Source organism: Lagopus leucura, unplaced genomic scaffold (assembly GCF_019238085.1).
Source record: "Lagopus leucura isolate 7727_CA_CO unplaced genomic scaffold, USGS_WTPT01 Super-Scaffold_100015, whole genome shotgun sequence".
In the NCBI taxonomy this organism is placed as follows: domain Eukaryota; kingdom Metazoa; phylum Chordata; class Aves; order Galliformes; family Phasianidae; genus Lagopus; species Lagopus leucura.
This window is the reverse complement of record NW_024962269.1, coordinates 6,497,276-6,519,486: the sequence shown is the minus strand read 5'-3', so window position 1 is coordinate 6,519,486 and position 22,211 is coordinate 6,497,276. Positions and strand designations below refer to the sequence as shown.

The 22,211-nt window shown below is 42.6% G+C and overlaps 1 protein-coding gene across 1 annotated transcript in view; it reads left to right on the top strand.

Annotated features, from left to right (window-relative positions):
* Window positions 1-3,854: 3,854 nt before the first annotated feature.
* Window positions 3,855-22,211, top strand: part of TNFAIP8L3 (TNF alpha induced protein 8 like 3) — a 41,662-nt gene continuing 23,305 nt past the window's right edge. Inside the window, exon 1 of the mRNA XM_042875544.1 lies at window positions 3,855-3,994. Within this exon, the coding sequence (XP_042731478.1) occupies window positions 3,943-3,994 (52 nt within the window). The 5' untranslated portion in view covers window positions 3,855-3,942. The remainder of the gene's footprint in view (window positions 3,995-22,211) is intronic.

Genomic DNA, 22,211 nt, shown 5'->3' with positions numbered 1-22,211 from the left:
GTCTTCACAGCCTATTACAGGTAAGTGAAACATAAAGGTGATGTACAGGGGGGCCTGTGATTTAATGATGAAGAGACATGAGAGTCTGCTTGATGGGATAGGATGTAAGGCTCAGTTTGCAAGAGGAAATGTTAGGCAGGAAGGAACAGAGGCAGTTTGCCAGCTTTCTACTGTGCAGAAACTGAAAATCTAAGAGTTCAGGTAGGGCTCAAAAAAATAAAGGTAGAACCCTGTGCATCACATATGACTTTAAAAACCATATTATTATACCATTCTCCATATTTCACAACAGTCCTGTAAGATACATACATAGATGCTACTGTAGCTGGGCTACACAGGTATTTAGAATACAGTAAAATTGTATGAGCATGTAAGCATGATTTGCAGATTTGCAGTGAGGAAGCTTTTAGGATCTGTGTTTTTTTTCAGGCAGATCTCCAGCACTCAGATCAACGAGAAGGATTTCAGATAAGTTCCATATGGAGTGAAGATCAAAACCAGATGGAACAGAAATATGAATGGAGGGGCCATACAGCAACACAGCCACAACAGACAGCATGGTGCCACTGGGAGTACCTGTAACACCTGGGGCAGCTCCCATCAGCTCTGCTGCCAGCTCCCCTGGTCACTTGTGTTTGTAGGGATTTGCTGATAAGCGTATTAAATGAGCCTTGAGAAAAGACACTGTAGTTCCTAAACATCCTGAAAACCTGTGTGTACCCTGGTAATAAAGGGAAGACGCAGAGCTACGGGCAGTACTTTACTTTATAACACTAAATATTATTATGAATATACATAATTTATACTAAATACAAAAAAAAAAAAAAAAAAAAAAAAACACAAGACATCAACATCCTCTATGTGAGGTTTAGTTTAATACACATCTAACTAGTACATATATTGCTGTCAGTAAAGCTTGTGTGTTCTTCTCTGCACCAGTATTGCAATGAGTGGAAACTCTGAGGCTCAGAGCTCGAAGCATATGGAATTTTCCAGGTCACATGTGAAGCCAAGCACTGGACTCCGCTGGGCAGGCAGAGGGAGAAACTGAATTCTAACCATATGTTTTGAAATGAAACAATATGCTCTTCTGTTATAGCTGAAGACTTCAATAACCACTTTACAGTCAGCAGCAATAAAAAGGGAAAGTAATACTGAAATAACATTTGCCATGGAATAGAAAGTAATTACAGCATAGAAATGAGAATGCCCAATGTATATATCACAAGTCTGACGCACGACAATATTAAGTTATATCATTTCCATCACAATATTTATTAGGACTTTCTTTTAAAGGACAAGAATTAAAACAAGTGGGATTCAGTTGCCATACAAAATATTCCAGGCAAACACAGAAGCACTTGTGCATTTCATAGGATCACAAAAACTGATCTGTCCCTTTACCAGCTGAACGATGACCAGGGGCAGAGAAGTGTGAAAATTCAAAGCTTAACATCTAAGTGCGATGGTAACAAACATCCACACGAAGCTGGGTAAAGCCTAGCATACCTCGGAAGCACAGACAGCTGCATTGCATCAGTCTCATTCCATGACTCAGAGCACGCTGTACCAGGCAGTACACACACCCTCTTTGGGCAGGATGTGTTCTACCATTGCACGCCCCTGCAAAAATCACTTTGGTATTTTGCTTTTTCTGCCCTGCTTTGCTTTACTTCACCCAGAATTTGTGAGGATTGGAAATTACTGCTGGAACATCACTTAATCAAAAACAGTCCGGAAAATAAAGTGATTTTAAATGCAAGCCTACTGTTCCCATTAGCCTTAAATTATTGTACTATTTCATTGGGGGAGTGCTTTTAATTCCCACTCCTACCAGTAAAAAGCAAATAAATAAAACAAGAGAGATACACAGATTAAACTCTTCCCAGCTCTCAGATTCTGGTCTTGCTGTGATATCTCTGATTATCTTTTGACTTAATCTCAGCGTTTTCCTGTTGCTATGTCATTTACATCATGCTAGTAGATTCCTGCAATCGATGTGATGTGCACACACTTCAGATTTTGCATTTGCTCCTCACAGTGCAATCACAGAATCACTAAAACTTCAATGTTTTTCCTTATACTAACTTACTGCACTATAATCAGCAGTGTTTGCAATACCACTTATGGTTTAATGAAAGCAATTACAAACAAAAGTCAAAATTTGTTTCCATGGAACTGAAAACAAAGGCACTCTCATAATATCACAGGCCCAGAATCTGACAGCAACTTGCCAAATTGTTTTACATCTACTTCTCACTCTAAACATTGAAGATCATCTTCAAAATTTGCAAAATAATAAACAGATAGAAATGAGCCTTTCATGCAGTTAAACCCTGCAAACCACTGAAATTCTAATTCTAATGTGTGAAATTCTAGAATTCTAATGTGTGTGTATTCCAGGGCCAGGAAGTTCCAGGTCTGTTGCTTCTTCAAGCTCAGACAGATTAGATGGCCAAGGAACACACTAGGATTCACCTGCAGCTATAAGGCAAAGTCTGGCTCCATTAAGAGGTTCTCATTTCATGAAAACTAAACTGCCATTCTTACACCTGCACAGCACAGAATAATCACACGTCACCGAAACAAACTTGGCAGGGCCTCTTGGTTCAGCCTAGAAAACCTTTTGTCACAGTGCACACAAAATAGAGAAAAGCCTTCATGTTTTTCAAGAACATCAGGCACAGCCTGATGACAACAGGTAACCTCACACATGCAGATTGAAGGCAGCATTTGGGTATTACTATCCCCAGCAACACAAAGATCCACATGGTTCTGGGAGAGAAGCAGTGGGTGCCCCATCCCTGGAGACTTTTGAGATCAAGCAGAAACAGGCTCTGAGCACCTGACAGATCTGTGGGTGCCCCTGTTCATTACAGGGGGTTGGACTGGATGACCTTTAAAGGTCCCTTCCAACTCAAATACTTCTATGAATTACAGAACAAAGATAGATTTGTGTTCTATAGCTATAAGAATAAGCGTCTGGCTGGAGATTGCAGTGGCCCGTAAAGATGGCACCGGCCCTCATGATGCAACTTATCTACAGCCCAAATAGATATACCAAGTCTGTTTTAGGGCACAATTTGGTTCTCATTTATAAAAGTAGCCTTGCTGTGACTTCCATATGAGAATTAAAGATACGTTTGGCTTCTAATTGCAGGAAAGCAAGGAGAGAAGAGTGACCAGGGAGAGATCTGCTGGAGTCCCAGACTCACCAGCACCAAACTTGCAGCCTCAACCACCTGGCCTTTGAGATGGTAGAAGGCTACAGCAGACTGTGAGCCATACGCAAAGTGCACCACGTCTGAACTACACTTTCCATGCTCAGAGTCAAAAGCAATCTTCCAACATAGCCTTCATTCACCAAATGGTGCTGGCAAACAGCCCACCAACGGCTGCCACATTCATCTCTCCAGTACTCTGCCGGGCACTCACTAAGCAACGAGAAGTGGCACATCTCTGTTGGCCTCTGTTATCCTTTCACCGATGGCGAAGAAGACCAAACAGGGATCATTGCGGGGAAGGAGCAGTGAAGGGAAAGTGGTAACTGAAAGTCGGGGGATGCCCACAAGAACAAAAAGGGGAAAGAAGGGGGGCAGAGCGCTGTCAGTTCGGTCCCATTTTAAGCCCAGGACCCCAGCTGGGGGGGAGGCCGCAGCTGTCGGGCAGCCCCCGGCCCTCCTCCCTGAAGCCCAGCCGAACGGCCCCAAACTCGCGTAACGCTGAGGCAGACCGCTGCCTCCTCCCACCCCCTCCCCTCCCCGGAGCCCGCCCGTCCCCTCGCCCCGGCAGCCAATGGCACGGAGCGAGGTGCTGCCTGCGGCGGCCGGGCGGGGAGCAGAGGAGGAGGAGGAGGCGGCAGGCGCTGCTCGTCGCTTGCTCCCCGGCTCCGGGCGCTCCTGAGCCGCGCCCTCGGTTCCCTGCCCCACCGATACCTGCAGCATGGACTCGGACTCCGGGGAGCTTAGCGAAGGCGAGCTGGTCTCACCTGCAGGTAAGAGGACCGCGGTGATGCTGGGGCTGACTGAAAGCCGCCGATGCTCGGCGCGGGGAAGGACCGCCGCCGTCCCGCCTGAGGGAGCGGCTCGCGGGACTCGGTCAGCTCTCGGGATGGCGGGAGCTCCGCGTGCCGCACACAGGCTGCAAGGAGCAGGAGGAGCGCGGCAGCTCTCTGTCCCGGCCGTTGCCCGCCAGGGGACGGAGAGAGTTACAGCCACGCGTGACGTGACAGCCGGTTACATGAGCAGCGCTGGCGCTAATCTGAGCCATTGTGCTTTATATCCAGAGGGGGAAAAGTTTCTAAGGCTGCTCGGGCTCCCGCTGCAGGACCTCGGCTGGCGGCCGCTTGCAGGCGGTTAGCCCGCCCTCAGGCCGCCGGACGGCTTCGGTTTGCGAGCCCTAACTTTTCACCAAAAGAGCGTACAAATGCTGCTGCTGCTGCGCTGCAGCCTGCGTAGTTCTTAGATGAGGCAGAAGGAAGAGGAATAATAATAATCCCTCCTGCTTTTCCAAATCTCCACATTCTCACGTCCTGTGCAGAACAATAAAAAGGGTGTAATCAAACGGTGCCCTCTGCAAGCAATGAAATGGAGGCAAACTTGCATGAAGTCCAACGCTACAGAGGGAACCGGCTCTACCCCTGCGGCTGGTGCACAGCCGTGGGCTCAGGGCCAGCTGCCCGGCGGTGTGGGCTGTGGTGGGGGCACTGGCAAGGGCTGACCGAAGTGCAGGCAGATCCACGTCCCCTCCAGCTGCCCACCGTGCTGGCACCTCCTATGAGAGCATTAAACCAGTGTGAGACTAGCAAGTGCAATTGGAGTAAAGATCACCATAAACAGACAGGAAGTTACCGTGTTATGTTATGAAGTAGTCTGCGAGAAACACATTTTCACCTCCGTCTACTTTAGACCACAAGGATCTCTGAAATCTCATAGTAGTTCTGTTAGCACAGATGGGACAAACAACCTTAGGAAGCCATAAGATAAATAGGTGTCATCTCATCTAACCTTTATAGTCTTCAGTCTGATCCAGTTTTATCTATTAGAGGCATCTACTTGCAACAACTTGCTTTGTATTTTCTTATTTCTTTCTCTAGATTTTTAGTAAGACTGGTAACAGGTGCTACAGCTCCTTACAGACATAAAGCTCTGTTAAGCTGAAGTTATCAACAGAGATCACCAACAGTTGCAGTTTGTCATCCAGATACACAAAGCAGTGCCTGAAGTTACAAGTGTTACATTTATAAAGGAATTAACATAGTATAGCTCCACATGCCAACATCATACTCCTGCAGTAAAAAGATTTTTCTTTTAAATAAATTGAAAGTAACTATACTTAGAGACTGCCATGTGTATTTTATGTCATCACTTGCTAGCTGCCAAGAGCTGATGTTCATCATGCTCCTCTGCACTTTTCCTTCTTAGTGCTAGATGAGGGAAGAAGAGCCTGGCATTTTGACTGAACGTGGTAGATGCCTATAGAATAAAATTGGAACAGAGTGAAAACTGTTTTTGTCTTAACCAGCTGCAATCAGGTTTCCCTAAATTGAAGTGTTATTGCTTGCTGTTTGTATCCCTCACCCTCTCCTGATTTTCCCCCCCCTGCATCTCATTTGGTCTTTCTCTGTACAGTGCCATATGTGCAGTGCAGTACCTCGCTGACCGTGGGTGTCCTGCTGTCAGTCACTGCTGCAGGCACAGAAGCAGAGAGGCTGCAGCACAGCTTTCAGTCACTGTACCATACCCCACACACCCAGTGACCAGGGGCATTCTACCTGTGGATTGCAGGGCAAGCAGAGTGCCATGGAGAAATATTTGGGTTGAAGCCCCAAGAACGTCCCAGTTGTGGCCATTGATCTCAGGACAGCTAGGGTTTCATGCCAAAAGGGCCCATTTAGCTTGTTCTCCTTTAGCAGCCCTTGCACTCCAAGTACAAACAGCAGTAACTTCAGCTTGCACAGCTGCAATCTCTTATGGCCACTGTCCAGTTTTCAAGTTGTTCACACCCAATGCAATACATCACTAACATCTTAGACGCTGGTGCAACACAGATGTTTAAACCTTGTTCAGGGTCTGCTCATCCTACAGTACTTGGCCCTTTGCTCTGCCTGGGGGAGCAGCATTGCTCCCATCACTGAGACTTGGGTGTGAGCAGAGCAGGGGTCTTCTTTGTGTGCCCCCACCATCTGCCACACGTGCTCAGCATCCAGGAGCCAGCTGGAGGCTTGCACTGAGATCCCAGCAGCCTCATTTCCTTTAATAGCTCATTTAAAGCCGAATCTCCAAGGAAGCAGAAGTAGTTTTTCTGTATTCTAAATGTGTTGTCATGATAGCATCTTTATATTTCTTTGGTGCAGGCAAAAAGCTCTTTATATGCTAGTAGCTCAAGATGTTAGCTCTACTTTAAAACAACAGAAACCACAGCTCAGCACACCAGAGCATCCAACTCCACAGCCTCAGCTTCCACCAGCCCAGCCTGCTCATACTCATCCATCACTGCTTTGCATTGAGTTGTTCATATAGTCAGGAATTATATACATTTTATATATATATATATATACACATGTACACATACAAGATAGAACCCTGCTGAAAGCACTGAACAGGTCTTTGCAGTTTTGAAAAAAAAAAAAAAAAAAGTGCATTTAGCACTACATTCAGTGAAGTTTCTTGAATTTTATTATACACACTACAAGTCATACTCCTTTTCTTGTCCTATAGATAAGCTTCTGGAAGCTGAGCAAGTAATCTTAAAATAGAACATTGTTCCCATTTTTTTCCTGTCCACCTATTGAGAGGTGTGGGGGTTTTGTTTGTTGGGTTTTTTTTTTTCCCCCTCTCATTTTTCTTTTGAAGTCCTTCAGGAGAATAATGTATTTTTCCCCCAGTTCTCTCCCAGCAGCCTACCATATGAAGGTATCATCTGCTGTGTCACCTTTCAGACCAGCGTTTCACAAAAATCCAGGTCATCTCCAATAGCAATTCTTTAGCAGTGGATTTAGGAATTTTCCTTGCAAGAGAAAGGCAGCAGACCTTCATTTGGTGCACATCGCCCTAGGGCCCTCAGCTGAAACAGCAGGAATTCAGCCAAATAGGTTTTTTTTAATACAATATTGATTTAAGCTTTTCTACAAGCTACCAGGTCAGAACAGAGGTTTCTGTGTTTGTTTAATAGAACTGTTACGCTACACCATTAACATATGGTAACTAGAAGCTTGGTCTTTGAAACAATACCGATTATTTTCATTAGGCTTAACATATCCTGCAGAGTAGACTGTTGCTGGTGCCTTCTGCGGCTTTCCTCCCACTGAAGTCAAGAGAAATTTGGCCTAGGAAAGAGAGCAGCTTGTGCTCCAAGTAGAGCTTTAAATTGGTGATAGGATTTCTTGGAACATTAGCCCTGTGAAGGCTACAGCTTTGTGTGATGCCAAGGAGAACAAGATGAAAACACCCTTACGCCAGGCTTGCATCCATAAAGACAGTGGGAGTCTTATAGTCTTCAATAGGGCCAAGATCTCACCCTGTGACTGCTGGCACAAAAACATCGATGCATTCTAAAATATTTGATAATTTCTCTGAACTCTACCCTGAGGAAAAAACACGTGCTTAGTAAAAACAACAGATTTAAACATTATTTAGTGCTGTAAAATAGCCCCGACAAACATGAATATTTTTTCCAGAGCTGTAATGTTATTTGAATCACAAATGCTTAGCAATTTTTTTTCCCTGAAAATTATTTACCACGCTGTGTGAACTGCCTGTACTTTTGTGATATTCATCTCTTGATCCTTTTGCATATTTTAACAATGTTTTACAAAGCTCAGTGCCGTTTGAAAGCCAATATAGTCTTGTAAATAGGAAGTTAATTTGACAGTGTACTGTGAGATATTTAGCAACATACAAAATTATTGGCGGCGTTGGTAACATACTTGAGTGCAAGCAGGCACATCGTAGTTTTTTTGCAATATCCTGCTGGACGTTTGAACAAATATTTATTAAATCATGATAAAGTATACTTTGCCCCAGGGAACTCCTGTGTCTTTTAATAGGAAGGGTTTCAATTTAAGAAAAGAACGTTTTGCTTTTACATGGAAAAAAAGTCACATGGAACAATATCTGCTGGGCTTCAGGAAAGCAGGCAGCAGCAGTAGGTAATAGCATGCTGTAAGCATGGAAAGAAGACTATTTTTAATGGAAGCTGCAGACTCTCCAAAATGCTTCTGTAATTAAGTGCTTACTAATACCTGTTTAACAAAGTACTCTCCCTTCTGCTGAAAAACAAACAAAAAAAAGGAAAGCTGGTTTAAATGAGAAGGACAGACAAGAAGTAGCATGTCTCAGAATCCCATACTCCAAACCCTCTTTCAGGGCTCCATGGGTGAAAATGCAGGCTGTGGCAAGCATGTACCCAAGTTCTCTGCCAGGACAGGGCAGGTGAAAGACGCCTCAGATGAAAGGGCAGCAGCTGCAGGGCAAGCCATGAGCTGAGAGCCCGCCTGGGTGAGTTCTCTTGGACCGCCTCACTCTTCCCTCCAGAGAACACATGGGCTGCTGACTGGCATACAGACCCCTCTTTAGCATAGGGACTGTCAGATTAGGAGCCTCATCCAACTGAAAAAAGTAAATCTCTGAAGGGCAAGAACCCAGTCATGCTGTGTTGGTTGTACAGACCATAAGTAATCTCATCCTTGTGAAGCTGAGTAGACTATTTGTTTGAGCAGGTCAACCTGTTCAGGCTTCTGTTCTGATATAAATCAAGTGGAAATACAACGTTCATAAAGCAGTTGATTGAAACCTAAGCCCGCCTGTTTGTGCATCTGCGGACCAGACTGCTGAGCAGCAATCATGGATAGTATATGAAGTTATTATGAAGTAATACCCTTTCTCAGCAGCTTTGATGCGCTCCAGTAAGAAATTTGTACCATAGTAAAACACATCCCTCCTGCACACGTCAGAAATAAAAGGCAGATGTCATCAAGATTTTCTTCCCACTTTTGAGAGGATGGCATATTGAATCATGTGGTCTCTGAAGAGCTAGTCATCATGGATGAAGCAGATTCTGACTCTCAGATGGGGATAGTGGGCAGGCTTATTGTTGTGCATAAAAATTTGCTATTCTTAATCAGAATTTAGAAAAATCCGTGGATAAAGACAAACCTTGCCTGCTTATGCATAGGAATATAAAGCTGCAACTGGTCACAGTCAGTGATCATTTCTGTCTGCCTTGCATAAGCCTGGAATGACAGTGGATACCATTTGATATGACATGTTGGCCACAGCATATGCCCTATATAAAGCTACACACACTTCCCCTCAAAAACCATCATGCCTTTTTTGTATAAATGCTTTTGTTTTTTAAAATCTTTCTTTGCATCTGCACCAAAGACTAAAGAAGTCATAGCAGGAAAAGCAGGTCACCTGAATTTTCTTGGTAAAGTTGGAAGAATAAAGCTGCGAACCTTAGGTAAAAAGGAAAAGAGTAAATCAGCCCGATTCCTGATTACATCAGCTGAGTGAGAAAGTTCTGGAAGACCTGGCCTGCTTGAGAAGCCTTTTCTATGTTCCTTTTACCTACAGCATCACCTGGGGTGAGAGCCCTCCCCGATCTCATGAAGTAAGAGAACCTTTTAAATTCTTAAGAGCGCTTACTGTTTTCTCTAATGAACTAAACAGAGCTTGGCTGTGGGCCCTAGCAGCGGTAACTGAACTGTTTATCTATTAATATCTATTTTGGCACTGTTTGAGCCCACGCAAGATAGCCTCCCACAAAATGTCCTGGCATGACTGAGGATAACAGTGGCCTGTGCGAGTTAAACAACATTTGGAGTGTGGGAAAGAATTCAGTTTGTATCCAGATGGCACTATTACGGCACTCAGAGCAGCTACATTGGGCCAAGACCTGGGTTTGGAGCCTTACCCAAATAAAGTGAAGTTCTTTGCTGCTTACCTGCAGAAATCTCGTTCCAATTAGCTCATGAGAGGGGAATCTTATAAGCTGACAGAAGTCTAGTTCTAGGAACCGTGTGGAAAGCTGAGACACAGTTTCTGCAATAATCACAATTTCATACTCAAGTCCCAAACTTTCACTTGAGAAGCCAAGCTGAGCTCAGGAGCTGCTCGGTAGTCAGTGGTTTTCTGCTCTTTACAGAAGCCATCGTTACTGAAAAAGACTGAGGAACAGCAAGTCACTTCTCAGTCCTTCCCATGAATTCCTTCCCAGTGAAGATTCTGCCATCAGTCTGTGCTGCCTACAGTTCTCCTTCCTACAGAGAAGCCAAGTGAGCGGTCTCAGGATAGATACAGGTTTCACTAACATCTGCCAGCAGAATAACAGATTGCAGATTACTTCACCATGAAGACATTTGGTCTTCTTGCCAGTGCTAGTTTAATATGAAAGGTAATCTTCTGCTAATTTATAATATTTGTGTTTCAGAACACCTCTACCACCAATGACCATTTTATTTCTGGCATTAACTTTGTTTATCCAAGCAGCTTAAGTTTTCCTCTCTTTGAAGAGATTTATTAACACTATTACTGTGTCACTGTTTCCTCTCCAAGGAGTTTTCTGTTTACTTCCAGAGCATTTAATTTACACTGTCAAATCAATGACAAATGCAGATCAAAGAAATCTAAGTTTCCTGGACTTTGAAAAGTGAAGATTTTGAGGAGGTTATTTATTTCAGCATAACCATTTTTCAGACGATGTTTCCAGTAAAAACTCGGTACCATGTAGCATTATGCCAGGCACATGTCAGTGCTTTTTGTTTACTCATGTTTAATTTTAAACTTTGTGTATTTGTGCACGACTTCCCCCTTCACTCAAAGCAGAAGGAGATAGGAAAGAGGTATCAAGAACAACCTTCATGTTCACTTCAAAGCAAGTTATAACTATTTTGATGCATCAGCTATAAGTATCAAAATAGTGAGGCATCTTTTCATTAATGATCTCCATCGTTAAGGAAAATGTTTAACCATAGATCCAAAATTATCAGTACAGTCATGACTCACAGCTGCTGGATTTCTTAGAAAATAAAGAATCAATGAGGAAAAAACACTTCAGTTACAAATCTGGGAATGGAATAAAACAGTTCATGAGTATAATAATAATAATAATGTAAAGACCTCACAGCATGCCAGTATGACACTTCTTAACAACTTGTACTAATGGATAACCTTTAAATATATCAGGCTCACTAGCACACACAAAAGATAAATAAGAGCCATTTTTGATCAGTGTTTGTACCTGGTCTCTATCAGAACCTAACTTTTAAGGTGCAAGTCTAGCCAGAGAGAACTCCTAGCCAGGAGTATTTGTTCTCAAAGAGTGTATTCCCACGTCAGTTCTTAAAGGTTGGTGTCAGACACCGTCCTGCATAAGAAAGAAATGACAGCACTTTGCATCTCCGGAGCAGACACAGCTGAGGTTTCACTCTCACCAATCCCCTGCTTTCCCCCACTAAAAAAAAGAAAAAAGAAAAAAAAAGACCCGTACATTCATCCAGCACAGCACTGCTGGTATTGCTCCACAAAAAGTACTTCCTTTACACAAGTCATACAGAATTGAAGAAAAGCCAAGAACAAATCATCTTTTTAAAGACAGATGAATACCAGTGCTCACCATAATTCCATGATTCAAATGTTACATTTCGGATTGAATAAGATTCCTGAGAACTTAGAACACTCGCAGCTCACGGCTGGTCATCAGCCGGTATCAGTTTATCCTCCAGACCAAGATACCTCTTGCAGCTTTGAGGACTATTTCCAAACGGAACTAGGGTTCTTTCTAACCAGTTAGTATCCAGCCCAAGGTCAAAAGAAAATCATGCTGATCTCACACTGATGTTTGGTTGTTGCTGAGTGATGGGTGCGCACCCAGGGGGGTGGGGAAGAGTTTCAGTGCTGTATGGTGGCACAGGGCAGGGCCACACTGCACTGTGCTGGGTGCACATGGCCCATAGGTTGGGCAAGCCTGCACTACTCTTTTGCAAGACTCAACTCTTTCAATCTTGGTCTGATTTCTTAACTCATTTCTTTTCAAATACTCTTGAGTTCGCAACTTCTACTGTTGTGAAAAGCAAATGCTGTTCCCTTCAAAAGGGAAACTTGGAAGTAAGATACTGTCATCTTAGAGGAATTAGACCCTGGCAAACAAACAATCCCAACAGCGTGTTTACAGATGAGAAGGATGTCAACCTCGTTATTAGGGCATATCTAAAAAAAGGAAGTTCAATCTTCAAACTCCAAAGCAGGTACCTGCCCCAACAGGAGAACGTGCTACTTCTACAGGTAACAGCAGCTTCTCTCTTATTTCCAGAGTGCATTTCTGAACACCTGCTTGAAGAAACAGCATATCCTCACCTCCTAAGTTAAAATCTCTGGGCCTGAACAGCAGGACCAGGGGCAAAATTGCATTTCTCTCCAGACAGCACCCACATATTGAACAGTTGACCATTACTGATCAAATGAGGTCAGAAGAGGACACTGCTTTATAGACATAGCTTAATTAAAAGGAAAACGGAGCCTAGTCCTGTAAGAGTGTTCCGATGAACCACTGCATGCAGAACCCCTCCCAAGCTTGCCAATACATTCTTAAATGTTTTAATAAATCAGAATGAAAAGAGACTGTAGAATTCACAGGATTGCCTCCGGGAAGCAAGCAGAAGCTTTCATCCACAACAAAGGTGAGAGATGTTTGTGGAAGCAAAACTCATGTCAGCAAGATGAGAGCAGAGAGGAACAAAGGAGGCAGAAGGAAAAGAACATGAAGCAAAGGAGTTGCAGGTTCCCTACAACACCAACTCAACATGTACACCCACCTTGCCACTGCCCCCCTGACACGGCTAAGCTGAACCCAGCCAACACTACAGGCAAATCCACCCCTTGCAGGGCCAGCAGCCACCTTGACACTTGGGTTTTATTTTCATCAGAGGAAACTCACTTTTATTTTAGAGACTGCCTTAGCTTTGTGGTTTTGCCTTGGCTGATTGAGAGTGAGTTTGGAGTAGACATCCAGCAGGTAGGGAGATGACAGCTCTGCCCAGGCACAGCCCCACACAGCATCCCTCCTCCATTCTCATGCACATCACAACAGAAATGACACACATGTATTATGATTTTGCAGCCAACTCATCTGTTCAGCTTCCACATTCCCACAAGAGTTTTGTCCACAGTTGCCTGTCCATATATAGAAGGGAAGTAGCAGTTGCTGTTGCTTTGTTTAGAGCTCTGTGTATTCACCTTTTAGAACGTCTGTAGGAATGTACTGCCTTAGCAACAGCTGAGTAGTGTTAAGACTGAGACGAGTGATGTGCAGGAAGGGAGTTTAGAGGGTCTGAGGAACCACTGTTCAATGAAATTATGAACAGTACTGACTAGAGCTTAATTTCCTTAGAGTTGCTACAGTCAGTGACAAGGAGGTAGAAAGCTACACGTGAAATACTTTGGGCTGCGCACTGTTAAACACAACTAGACATACCAAAAAACCAATGCAGGCAGCCACAATTACTTGAGTTTTTTTTTTTTTTTTAATTACATACTCGTTCCTTAAACAGCTCTTCTACATTTATAGAGTTCCTTTTTCCTCATAGCCACATATGAAGGAAATTTAGATAGCATATGTGCTGTTCTATTAAACAACTAGTACTAGAATACTTTGTTTCTTCCCTCATTTCTGTAGAGGTTAAAGAAATAGTTATGCTTTCTAACAGGGCTTATAATTTAGGAACAGTTGACACTTACTCTTAGTCACTATCAGTGACACATAAGTTCTGCCTCCTCTACAGATCCTATGTTATTAAAGAGTTTGGAAATGAATCCTTACATAAGCAGTTCTTTACCATGAAAGCCATAAAAACACATATGACATCACAGAACTAACAAAACTCTCAATAGTTTGGTTGTTGAAAGCTTTACAGCTATCTGCTTGAGTTCACTTGGTTTGAAACTTGGCTTGGTCTAAAATTTTTTGAGGCTGAAAACATTTTATATGAACAACATGTGATTGAATATAGCTAGACCTTTCCCCCCTCCCCTAAAAGAGCAGATAAAAATAGTTTTCTTCAGCTATGGAAACACTATATATAGAAGAGAAGCTAAATGCTTTCAACTCAGACTTAACAGTTACTTGGTTTGTTTTTTTGTAAGCATTAATGCCTAGAGGAAGAATTACAGCAAAAAATATTAAGTTATTTCCTTCATAAGAATACAGACAGCATCAGAAACAGCTTAGTAATTAAAGACAATGTAAGGTATTACCTGTTGGTTCACATTTTTTCCACTCTGGTACTGATCATACCCTGGCAGACAGGCACATCAGTCTTAAGACCTTACTAAGGGGAGGCTCTTCATCTCAAGAGGCGCAGTGCAGAGCAGCAGCTCTGAGGAATAGAGCATTACTGGCCATTTCGTGCCATCCAATTTGCAGCCTGCTGCTGGGGATTTCCTGCCTCCCTTTCTTGCCCCTAAGGAACATCGTGGCTGGGAAACTGCCATGAGAGAACTGCACACAGTGCTGCTGCAGCAGTGCTGCAGAAATCCTGCACCTCGACCCTCTGCAAATACTTTCTGGACCTGGAGAGCCTAGATTGCGCCAGGAGTTGCAGTGGTTTCTCTCAGTATTTGGTGTGGTTATGCCTTCTTTGTTTTTAAAGCAGATCCACGAGAAATATACGCATGCATACATACAACACTGTTATTTGAAATTACTTTCATTTAGGAAATACCTGTATACACATCTTCTGCAATGAGGAGAGGTAATCAAGGGCCACCTTGCCCAAAACAAGGCTTTTTACAAGCTTAAAAAAAAAAATTCACCTCAGGAAATTACTACCTGAGCCAGTCGCAGCACATCGGCTGGTTCTGCAATACACATTCACAATACACATTCACCCACATGTGCCATACGTGTTTTTGGTTTTCATCATTAGCACTGTGCCAGGATTCCTTTCCTCATGTGATATTCCAGTAGTTGTGAACAAGTGATACCGTACTCACATTAAACATGTGCTTTGGGAAAATAGTAACTGTTTGGCCATCACTGTTATACACTGGTGGAGGTAACTGTCATCTGTATGTCTTCTAAAACAAAATTTGCTGCTTTAGTCTTTTTAAGTAATGCTTTCCTGAATTTCAAAGTGAACAGGACTTGAAATTTAAGGACATGTATTAACCACATTGTGAAGACAGCCCAATTTCTTCTTGAAAAGATCTCATGGGAGGCTGTGCAGTCTGAGGGATAACGTGCTGGACTGACAGCAGGGTCTTAATCACAGCCTTAAGCAAGTATTTCAGTTGTGTCTATTTCTCCTCCCACTTCTGATCTGCTTTGTCCATTCACCTCTACTCTTTTAAGGTCATATCTTTCACTGTGAGTCTGTGCAGTAAGGATACCAATAAATACTAACACCAGTGCATCATCGCTGCAGGTACATTTACAGGTCTGAGAAAGCTTCAATCCCTGAGGACACCTCTGCAGCTGACTTCATATGGAGAATGAAAAATACACAGGTGGCATTTCATGCTCTTTGAGAAGTCTCATAAAAGGCTGCAGGTTGAGAACTTGCTCCTTAGCCACGCTTGGCTTTCTGTTACGTTAAGCAGATGACTCTGCAGCTTCGTTTTAATTAACTAGTGCTACTGCTTGTCACGAGACAATAAAGGAATGTTACAGACAGAAGTAGAAAATGTTTTATTACGTTTTTGGGAATTCAGCTGGAAAAAAAAAAATCTCTCGTGCTTCTCCATCTTTCCATTTGCTTCCGATTTAGGCTGTCCAGCTCTCTGGCAGTGAAAGCATGTGTCAAAAATAGTTCCAAATTACAGTTTCTATTGGGAGGGGTTTTTTGTATGTTTTTTTTTCCTTCCCCTTTAATACATGAGCTGCTTACTGAAATAAAGAAAGCCTTTCACCCAGAATTTATGAGAACAAAAGAAGTCTGCCAGAACTAACGTGCTCATGACTGCTGGCATAATCTCCATTATAAGTCTTTTAAAACACAGGGTGGGATCAATCAGAAAAGAGCACTGTCAGCAGTGGAGGGATGCAGGCTGCTTTCCATGGCTGCAGTGCACGCACCATGGCTTGAGTCCACATTGTCCCCAAGAAGCCCACTGTAAATTGGAGTGACAAGCATTCCCCAGACCACCTGAATTCATCAGTTTTCTTCATAACTCCAGTTTCTGTATTTCCATGTGAACAATTTGTGTGGACTTCCCATACGAAACCCTACAGCACTGTCTTCTCAAGTCAGTCTGCATGGTGCCAAGCTCACTATTATGCAGGTCAGGAGATATAGAGGTTTTCTGAACCTGTCTGGTAAGACTTCCCTGCAGAAAGCTGGTTCCTACAGTAAGCTGGTTCCTACAGTGTGATAGGTGCTTCAGAACAGTCTACCTTCTGTCTCTTAAACTCAGATAAAGCCTTTGTGGAAGGAATAATAAATGATGATGTAAGGTGATAAGCTCTAGTAACCTGACAGCAGACCTCTTGTTCTAGGACACATGCTGAAGCCTAACCTATAGAAGTCTCCAAAACCACTTTAATCTGAGATACTAACAGAGCTGCAACAGTAGTCTTACTTACATAAACCTAAGTTGAAATCTTGCTAGTTAACAGCTTTAGTGAATGTTACCTTCCTTCTCTTACTGCGCAGTCTGTTTATTTCACTTAGAAATGAGATCACAACAGGACAACCTCCCCACTCCCCACACTGGAAGTCTGCTAAAATTCTTTACAGAGAGAGTGGTAAGGTGCTGGAACAGGCTGTCCGAAGAGGTTGTGGATGCCTCATCCTTGGAGGTGTTCAAGGCCAGACTGCGTGGAGCCTTGGGCAGCCTGGTCTGGTATTAAATGGGGAGGTTGATGGCCCTGCCTGTGGCAGGGGGGTTGGAGATTCATGATCCTTGAGGTCCCTTCCAACCCTGTGATTCTGTAAAGCTCACTAAGGCACACAGAGATTAATGTCTGCTGGAGACAGAACAGAAGCACTCCACTTATTTGTAGCCCATGAAATGATTTTTTGTACTGTCAGACTAACTGCAAGAGCTGCAAGCACTGCATTAGGCTCTGAAGGTATACTGTCTTAGAAAAGAAGCACCTCCTCTAGCCTACCTGTCCTATCCCATAAAAGAATGCATTAGATGATAGATAAAAAAATATGAGGTTGAAAAAAAATTATCTGAAATTGATACTGAAACTCAAGACATAGTGATTTAAAGCATAGTTCAACAATGCAAGATTTTTGACACCGAACCAAACTTATTCTAACTTCACTTTCCATACAAGCAAACAGAACAGCCTTTGCCAAATATATCCTCGACTCTATCTGATTTTCAAAACAGACAGACAGTTAGAGACAAGCTTTAATCTTTATGAAGGAAGATCACAACCCCAGTTAGTATCTGTATGGATAGCCCACCAGTCCCAGCAACAGCCAAGCAACCTTTACTGGCTGTAACCTCAGAACTTCCAAGCCTTGTTGATTGGTCAGTTACCTAAAAATCACCTGCAAATTGGTGATTAACACATTGATTTCCAAAATATAACTACAGCTCAGTATTGATTATTCTTACCCCCAAAACAAAATCAGAAACTTCTCTGCTTCTAGCTGGAAGATTATAGAATATGTTATGAGATCAAGTGTGCACCACTTGTATTTTATGCCATCAGGCTACATGAGGTTTTTAAATACACAGCCCCTTCTTGCCTCACTAGACTCAGTTCAAATTGTTCCCCCTTCTCTCCCTCAGCACACCTCAGGTACTGCTGGTCCATAGCAGATACAGAAGGTACTGCCCCACAGACTGCTCTCACCTGTGCAGAAGCTCATGTTCCTTCAGAAAGCCAGGTGCAGCCACCTTCTGTGCCAGCTGGCTCTGAAAGTATCACCTAAGTCATCAGCAAACTGTACCTGAAGGTCTGTCACTCATATCTTGTATTTTCATATTATGTAGCCTCGAGCACAAGTTATTACTGACAGCTAAATGAACACACACATGTGCTTTTAAATGAGACCTCTATCTCCTGTAGGTAGTCGTACATGAAACCTGGCTATTGCCTAGAAGCTGTGAGTGTAAATCACACCTGCAGAAGAAAAAGGCAAATTTCTGCGCAGTTAGGAATACACCATCCAAGCCTAGAGACCAATTACACGTTGTTTTACAGCTCAGTACTACAGTGAGGCCAAGAGGCAAATTAATACCAAGTGCAGTTGCTGAGGAGCAGATCCACTTTCTGGCAAACCTGAGAATGTCGTGTCAGACATTAAACATCTGGGGTCTTTGCAGTTTTTGTCTTGTTACAACAAAGCCATATATGGAAGGAAAAAGTCTTAGAAAAGTAGAACTGTTCCTAAAGTGACTCAAGATAGATGGTCTGTTTAGTCTATTGTAGAAATGTGATTTTTTACAAACAGGCAAACAAAAAGGAATGTTAGAACTTAAGAATTATGAGTTGCCTTAATCCTTTGTCACAGTGCTATAAGTTTCCCTAGAAAAGTCTGAACAGACTGAAGGGCATTAAAATGAGGCTTTGATATGTGCAAGAACAGGTGAAAGAAAGGAGGTCTGGTAGGTTTTAGGTTAAGCCTTAACAGATGCAGCATTCCAGAGTCCTGCTGCAAATGCCAGCCTCATCCTGACCAACAAGTGAACATAGGGAAAAGCATTTATTCTTCCTAAGTCAGCAGGCTACAAAGTCAATTGGGCTATGCAAGATGAATTCATCAGAGAACACTTATTGAAATACAATGCATGAACAAGGCTACTGCAGAAAGCAATCGGCATAATGTTCAGCTATTCCGCTGCCAGAAATAAACTAATCAAGCCTTGATGATACTTATTTGAATACTAGGATGGTTAAACATTCATCTACCTTTTACATTAAAATGAAGTACCTCAACAGAAAGCAATTAAATTATAATATGACATTATTTCCAGGGCACCTTTTAGCTTACAGGGTAAGGCTCCATGCTCTTTCAGCAAGCACCACTTCAGCATGGAGCATATACTTGTTTCTACTGATTAACCCAACTGGTTCCTCTCTTTCCCCGCCTCCCTGCCGTTGCTAGAGAGTCCTTTAAACACATAATCTGATAGATTGGCAAGCACACATGATGTCTGCAGAGATGACATGTTGGTTCACGTGGGACCCTACAGAACGTCCTTCCAGATGCCACTATCAATTTGTGGCTGAAGAATTGCAGCTTCAGATATTTATATGTTTAGAGTTTTTTTGTTTTTTGTTTCAGCAAAAGCATCAGCCTGCATTACCAGTTAGATCCATTCTCAGTTCCATGGGATAATAGACCAGAGTACACCGACCACCCAGACAAACACTAGTTTCACCGGTAGCTTTTGGCTTCCCTTCATATCCTCAAGAGCCAGGATAACACAGACTGCAGAAACCCTATACACGCTTGCTTCTTCCTACAGCTCTGTGAAAAACCACTTTTGTTTATAGACATTTCAAGACAGCTACTTGAGCTGCCCAAAGTATGCCCTGAAACAGATGAATGCTCCCTCCAGCCCAAAACACAGCCTCTCACACTGCTCAGCAACAAATGGCCACACAAGACCAGAAAAAACAAGAACACCACAATACCAGCATAGAAAATTCACAGTCTCCAACAACCAACAGCTTCAAGACCTCTCAGTAGCACCAAGCACTCACCTGACAAGTTGTGCCCAAGCCTTCCACAAGCACCTTCTTCTCTGTACTCCCTGCAGCAAGCCAGATGCCTTCCCACCACCTCTCTTCCATTTCAAGCACCAGGTGCAGGTACTCAGCAATGCCCTTGATTGGCTGCTGAGGAGCACCCTGTGCCATGTGGGGCAGGATTCCTCTTAAGATGGTCTCCCTGCTCAAAGGGAGCCCTCTGCCTGGGGGTGCCAATGTTATGTATTGGCCCCACTGTTCTTCCCTTTCTGTGCCAGGTGCATTTCCCACATAAATGGAGTTTTCAGCTGCTAGAGTGTTTTAGATTCTGTTCAGATTGTTGAAAACCAGCAATTCTATTGTTTGTCTTGCAGTGTAAAATTGGTAATGTGAAATAAGCATCTTCAGAACGCCGTAATTTAAGTGCTCAAAATACTTGATTAGAATTATGAGGAATCATCATAATTTCCCACCTTGCTATTAATAAAATCAGTTCCTTTTTTTTGTGTAGCATTGGAACAGGGCATAACCTTGCAGCTTTACACTGGTAAAACACCCACAAGGTGAGGAGATGGATGTAAGTCAGACATTATTTTGGAAGGAAACAGAAGAATATTTTTCTAATCAAATGTTACAGTTTTTCCAAAGTAGCAACAAGTAGCTGGTAGAAATCAGGTCTGTGGAAATTAAATGCTGAAATGCCATCTCAGACTGTGCAAGTCAAGCTTTTCAAGCCTGCAAGGAACATAGCACCAGAGTAGGAAAATGGAAATTTAAAATTAATTGACTACCATGCTAGCAGGTATTCTAGGTGGAAGTTCTCAATCTGGAGATGTTATTTGGGTTTCTCTTGAATATCCTTCACTCTGTCTTTCATGGTTGCTAAGAAACAGCAGCATTCCAGTACAGTAATCTTTCCTCCCCCATTCTGAATGATGGTTAATTGGCCTATGTGTGAAGCTGGCTTCCTAGCACAGCAAAGTTTATGTTCAAATACAGAAAACAGTAGAACTGGAAAACCAAGGTTTCATGCTAAGTACACAGTTTCAAATGGCATAAAGCTTTGGAAAGTTCACATTTACCAAAATACTTTTTAATACTTGTGTGTAATAAAGGAATCATGATCAGCTGTGTCCCAAAATCTCTCCTTTTTCAAACCTTCATGAAAATTCTCAGCTTGAGTGTGAAATCTGCTGGCTACAAGGACAAGGATTAGGTGATTGAATAAATTGAAAAATAATGGTGGTGTTCTCTGAGGTGGACAGCATAAATGGACAAAGATATTTGCAGTTTAAGAGAAGAAGATACTGCTGGTATTTTTTCAGAAGATTTGAAGGTAACATTTTTGTATGGAAGTTAAAAAAGGAATTTTGTACAAACTATATGAGGATACAAATGTTTAGGTTACATAGAGACAGATTACTCTCTCAGATACTTTCTAAATTGAATGTGGTGGGAGTCCAAATATAGGGCTGAGCCTCTTCATCTTAGATGTTATGTAAGCACTGTCCTTCAGGAAATATTTCAGTGAGGACATTACCTTTTCAATGATTAAGAAATTGCAATATTGAAGAGGCAGGTAGTTCTAATCCCAGCTTTCTACTTTCAACCTTTTCTTTTCAACCAAGAAATTCTTCTCTATACAATTTGATATGATTTTCCTAACTCCTGCCTGGAAGGGAAAGGGTGGGATATGCGTCTGTTTCTTTTCACTTTCCATTCCCAAACAGGAATGTTGCAGAATGACATTTCTGGCACAAATGCAATAGACTTCTCAGTTCTCATTGAGCAGAAAGAGACTCTTAGATCAGCTAGGTGCTAAGTGTTATCATTAATAACTGGCTAGGTCTGCACTCTGTCAGGTAGCCTTCATTTTAATGGCTGTTTACTAGTAGCAACACACTACATGGTGATGGTTCGTTAAGTGAGACTTATTCTACAACTGGGAATTGAAAATACGTCTTTCAGTTGTGGCATCTCTACCGATGTCTAAAGGGTTGAAGCTAAATCATCTTTGATGTTTCTCCCAACCCAAACCATTCTGTGGTTCAGCATGATTTAAGAGGGGAGCTTTCAAATTATAAAATGTAGAAAATGTTTAAAATCCTTATTCGTTGAATGTATGCAAGTATGTGTTGCTATCTGCAGATGGAGATTTATAAGTTATTATTACTCTGATTATCTCTGAAGCCTCTGTTTTCTTTCCTCTCCATAAAGGCATAAAGATTGATACATCTTGTAAGAAATCAATGATTATTTCATTTTGCTACTGATTGGGATGTCAAAGGGCTCTTAGGATGTATTGTAAATAACCAATTTGACAGAATCCGCATTGGCAGTGACTCAAAAAGAGAAGCTATGATAATTTTTGGAGCAGCTAAGTGCTATTTTGGATGTGAGCTGCTGCTAAAGGGGCTGAGAAGGTTAAACTTTATGATTAGCAGGGGCGGCTGCAGTCCTGATCTGGGAGAGGAGCACACACTGCACAGCTCCAGTAACATAACAGAACGAATGGATTGAGCTGAACTGTGGGTGAGAGGGGGATAAGGCTTTGCCTTCTC